The 5,562-nt window shown below is 38.1% G+C and overlaps 1 protein-coding gene across 1 annotated transcript; it reads left to right on the forward strand.

Moving 5' to 3' along the window:
- Positions 1–296: 296 nt before the first annotated feature.
- On the forward strand, positions 297–4,624 carry LOC308335540 (uncharacterized protein). Its single transcript, XM_080792601.1, has 9 exons — positions 297–335; positions 492–583; positions 990–1,053; positions 1,359–1,409; positions 1,574–1,796; positions 2,216–2,361; positions 2,544–2,640; positions 3,075–3,158; positions 4,184–4,624. Exons 6-9 carry the CDS (start codon positions 2,280–2,282, stop codon positions 4,248–4,250), a joined length of 330 nt encoding a protein of 109 aa, XP_080648727.1. The 5' UTR covers positions 297–335; positions 492–583; positions 990–1,053; positions 1,359–1,409; positions 1,574–1,796; positions 2,216–2,279; the 3' UTR covers positions 4,251–4,624.
- Positions 4,625–5,562: the final 938 nt, after the last annotated feature.

Below are 5,562 nucleotides of genomic sequence, written 5' to 3' on the forward strand. Positions count from 1 at the left end.
AATAAATTCTAGTTTTTAACCTTTTTAATCTAGTTTATTTTCAAATAAATTTGTTTTTACTGTTTTGTGAAGCAACTTTGGGTACCTTGAAAAGTGCTATATAAATTGTATGTATTATAAAAAAAACAGACAGACACAGCAATTGTCGCCATACAGACATCACAAATTCCTATTGGCAGCAACAAGTGAGTGATGTGTAAAGCCATTCATAGACTATAACCACGTACCATGTCTTCCTTCCAGATGCTGCGAGGCTCAACTGGAGCCCCTACAGGTGGACATCTGCACTTCTCGCATGGATGAATCTGCATGGGGGGCTCTGAAGGCGGCTCAAAGTAAGAAACCACTTAGACTTTTCTATTACTGTGAGTGGTATGGTCGGCTTCTGTTTTAAGTGTTCTCTATACATTTTGTGTATGTGAAAGGACACAATGTACATATATCTGGCTCTTGGTCACTTAAAAATGCATCTTTCGTTCGTTCTTTCTTAGGGTGGATGGGTCGTGGTAGACGTCGTGGAAGGACAGAGATCCGTTTCAAAGCTTCCCTCCCGGGCGTTTCCTCTGAGGACTTCTGATGAGCTGTGAGTAGGAATATTTCTTGTTGGGATGGATATCTGTTGTACTGTTATGGTACGAAGTATAGCATGGCAGTATGATTCCTCCTAGTGGCACTGGTTGAATGTCTGTCAGCTGTCCAAGCTAATCAAAGTCTTAATGACACTTTTTTTTTAACCACTTCAACCCCAGCATCTCTATTCTGGGGGGAGCGTTCAGACAAATTAGCAGATCTACAAGCTCACACCGCGTTGCAACGTGTTGTGAGCTTGTAGATCTGCTATGTTTGGCAAATCAATTTGTGTAGAGTGAAATCGGAGCATATACCAAATGCTCTCTTTAAAGGTCTGTTTTAGCCAATCTATAGAGGGTTTAAGTGGTTCTGAATATGCAGCTCAACAAAAGCTAATTTGGTCCTTATTTCTTTCTTAGGACGGAGATCTGTGTAGATGCCAGAGGACTTCGGACATGGGCCTGCCCGGTGAGGAACCGCACAGTAAGAACCGCTCTAGGCCTTTCACGATTATGAGGTTTCTTTTTACTGGACGATTATTGTCGCTCAAATAAATTGCAATTAAATATTTAAGTATGGCCCGGATGGTTAGCTCAACTGTCTGGGCACCTATGCTGCCAAGCCAGCCGGATGGCGTGCACATAGTAATACATCAAATTCATAAACAATTGTCATCAAGAATAATAAGTATAGACTATCCAGACTATTGGCAACAACAAGGGAGTGATGTGCGAAGCTCTTTTCTATGAAGCCATTCATAGACGATAACCGCCATGTCTTTCTTCCAGATGTACTGCAGGTCTCTCCAGGAATCTGCATTCCTCTGAAGACGACTCAAAGTAAGTTAGGCCTGTCAAAAAGAACCCTAACTGAAACGTTTATTACTGTAAGTTTAGCTTCTGTTTAAATGTTCTCTATAAATAAAAGTTTTATGTATTTATGTTGTGACAGGATAGAATATATATCTGGCTCTTGGTCACTCTAATCAATCTTTCTTTGTTAGGATGAAGATCGCGGTAGACGTCGCTGGAACGCGGCTGCTGGACAGGGAGTGCACACACACACACACACACACACACACACACACACAAAGGCTAATTTGGTGTGTGTGTTTTTTTTCTTTGTTAGAATGGAGATATCGATAGACGATCTGATGTTCCCTGGACAGAGATCACCCCCCCCCCCCCCCCCCCCCCGGGGGCTTCCTCAGAGGACTCTGATGAGCTGTGAGTAATAGTTCTTGCTTGTTTCTGAGGATGGATAACTGCTTTTGTACTGTTATGGTACGAAGAATGGCATAATTTACAGTAATCCAAATGTTTTAAAAAATTTAGGATAAATCTAAATTACTCTGCACAATAGTTTGAGAGTCAATATCTCATGTCATGAGCGTGCCTCTTGGTCTTTGTAACAACTTGAATACAAATTACAAAAGATGTTGAGGACTGTACATGTGTTGATGCCTCCTATTGGCACTCTTGTTGAATGTCTGTCAGTTTTCCAAGCTAATCAAAGTCTTAATGACACTTTTGTTAACGACTTCAACCCCAGCATCCCTATTCCGTTCAGCAAAAATAGCAGATCTACAAGCTCACACTGCAACGTGTTGTGAGCTTGTAGAGCTAATGGTTTCTTTCTCTCTCAGGATGGAGATCATAGACACAGCTGGAGGCTGGAGCCTCTAGAGATGGAGATCTGCAGGTCTGTCCATGGATGGGAGGACGGAGGACGGAGATCTGGGTAGACGCTGGAGGACTTCGGACCTGGGCCTTCTCAGTGAGGAACTCAACGGTACGAACCGCTTTAGGGTTAGGGCTTTTTTAGGCTTCGTAAAAAGCCAATAATCGTCCGTTGCCGATAATTGGTCGATCCCTATTCTTAAACGTTACTGTAAGTGCATGTGTATGTTGTGACAGGACACGCACACACACAGCAAAGCTAATTTGGGGTGTGTGTCTTTCGTTCTTTGTTAGAATGGAGATCTCAGCCGATGTCCGAGATCCGAAGCTTTCCCCGGGTGTTTCCGCTGAGGACTTCTGGGTCGCTGGGAGGCTCGGACGGAGCTAGAAGGTTCGGTAGACGCCACTGGAACCTGTTTAGGCCTGTCAGAATGTAAGGTTTTATAATGGCCGATTTAATTGTCGCTCAAATAAATTACAAGTAACAATTTAATTGCGTCATACTAACATTCTAAATAAAACTTTTGTAGGCTTTGTAAACAAAAAGCTGCACATGGCATAATTCAATAACTTTATACACTAAAAAAAGAAGTAAATTACAAAGTGACACATTTAGAGCTTGTAGATCGGTTGATTGCATTATTTCTTTAAAATGTTTGACAATATATGAACATTTTCAACATGGAGACGATTATGACTAATCTCTAAAAAAGTATCTCAAATACTTGGCGATTAGGTAATTGTGACAGGCCTAAATCCTTCTAGTTGTGTTTTTTTTATATCATGTTCTGTAATCAGTTAGGGTTGACTATAGACTTTTTTTAGGAACAAGATCATGCCGGTGAAGAGCCCGTTTCTAGCCGATGGAGCAACTATTTCTGATCACCTTTGGAGTTACATCACAGCAAGGTAACTATACAACATATTATGATCATGACATCAGCTTGTGACTGCAACTTGTTCCTGTTCGCAGATGACTCTGCACTGCTAGTCTCGGACAGGAACAAACTGCAGGTTGAAAAGGCCCTCAGCTCTGAACTCGGTAGAATCTGCACCTGGCTCGCTGATAACAAACTATCTTTACACCTGGGAAAAACTGAATCCATTCTCTTTGGATCTAATAGTAATCTCAGCAAGGCAAATGGCTTCTTGGTTAGAGTTGGTGACAATGTTATCACACGTAAAGCTGAAATTGCCTACCTAGGTTCCATCCTGGAGGCTAATCTTTCCGGTGATACTGGTACCACAGCACCTCAAAGGCCCTTAAAACTAGGCTCCAGACCTCTCAAAACAAACTGGTCAGGCTCCTACTTGGCCTCACCCCCTGAACCTACCTCACTCCTGCCCACTTTGACAGGCTGGAATGGCTTAGGGTCGACGACAGAGTACCGCATCTTGCAATGGGTCTGGTCCACAAGATTCGATACACCACCAAGATACCCATGTACCTGTCTAGATACTTCCTTTACGTTAACGAAGTCCACACCCACAACACCAGAGGGAGTGCAACGAACCATGTACAACCCAGATTCGGCACAAACAAGGGACTAAATTATTTCCACTCCTATGCTACCAAAATGTGGAACGCCCTACCAACAGTCATTAAGACATGTGAATCCCTTGACTCCCTTTTTCCCCCTCACTGTATAAGTTTATTTTCCCTTTTTACCTCCTTTATGATGAATTCCTGTTCTGTTCTTTGACTATATAGAAGTGTCTTATTTGTACGTCTCTAAATGTTTTGATGAATTGAACATGGTGGACCCTCTTGTAAACAAGTGTAATGCTTAATTGGGTCGTCCACTTACAGTTAACAGTCTTTGTATTGAGTTTGTGCTTGACATGTACTGTAATTCTGCAAACTGTTAATAAATATTTCAATCAATATTGTTTTATGAACAAAGTAGTAATGAGCATTTCTTTCTTTTCTTTAGGACGTTGCTGGTCTCCTGTGTGGCTCCATCTGGAGGTCACCAGGGTTCTGAGTCACTCAGATCCTGACTGGTAGTGGTGATATGTAGATGTGATCAATCAGGGCTCTTTGAAAATAATAAACAATAAAATAATAAACCAATATAAATAACTAGATAATAATATAAATAAATGGATAAAACGAACGATAAAAAAATTGATTATAGTAAAATAAAAGTAAAATAAAAGTAAATTAAAATAGTAAATAAAATTAGTAATACATAAAATAAAATTAGTAATAGCATAGTAATGGATAAAATAAATATAATTTGTAATATAGACAATAATTCATAAAATAAATTAAAATATCAATATAGTTTATGCATAAAATTAGTAATAACAGTAATACATAAAATAAATAAATGCATAAAAAATAAAATTAGTAATACATAAAATAAATAAATGCATAAAATTAGTAACAGTAATACATAAAACAAATACAATTTGTAATGCATGAAGTAAAATTAGTAATAACATAGTAATACATCAAATGAATACAATTAGTAATAACATAGTAATATATAAAATACAATTAATACAATAGTACTTTGGTATTGTAATTATAGAATGACTTCAAACTATCAATCACATCTACATATCACAACCAGGCTATATTGCCAGCAGGCAGGTGGACTGTAGACTCACTACAGCTGTCACAATGTGGTGTACTGTATTTTGACCCAACTGGCCTCCAAGGAGAGGCGAGCATGGAGCCGGACATCTGATGATACACGAGAGAAGACGCCATAGTCAAAAAACTATTGTAATAAAAGTAATGTGTCATGTTGATTGTAATTTATTCATGATGCCATATATCTGTAAATATTCATTATTTTCTTGTTAATAAAATATTGCATTTATACCCGGGTGTCCGTTATGGGTCCATTGACAATCTCCCAGAACAGAGCCAAACAATATTGTAATTAAATTACTGTATGCAATTTTAAATTGTATTACATTTCTTACCACGAAGACCAGACTGAATTTTAAGTAATAAGACTGTTTTTAAATTGGCTTGTTCTTGTAGTGTGGTACTTTCCCTCCAGTAAATTACTCTGTACTCCTTTGAAAACTTTAGAAATTAGAATAACTTTTAGTTAGTTTAGGCAGAACTTTTAGTTAGTTTAGGCAGAACAAATAATGTAAAAATATAATTTAACAATCTAATGAATAGATCTAGTTTATTAATAGAAAAACTAGTTATTAGATAATAGGCCTACAATAAATAATAGACAATGTGTTTATTTTCTTAAATAAACATAATTTAAAATGTATTAATGAATAGAACTAGTTGGAACTTAGAACAACTAGTTATTAGTTAATAATACAATAAAGAATACTA

This window comes from Protomyctophum bolini, assembly GCF_963924005.1.
Source record: "Protomyctophum bolini genome assembly, chromosome: 20".
Taxonomy (NCBI): domain Eukaryota; kingdom Metazoa; phylum Chordata; class Actinopteri; order Myctophiformes; family Myctophidae; genus Protomyctophum; species Protomyctophum bolini.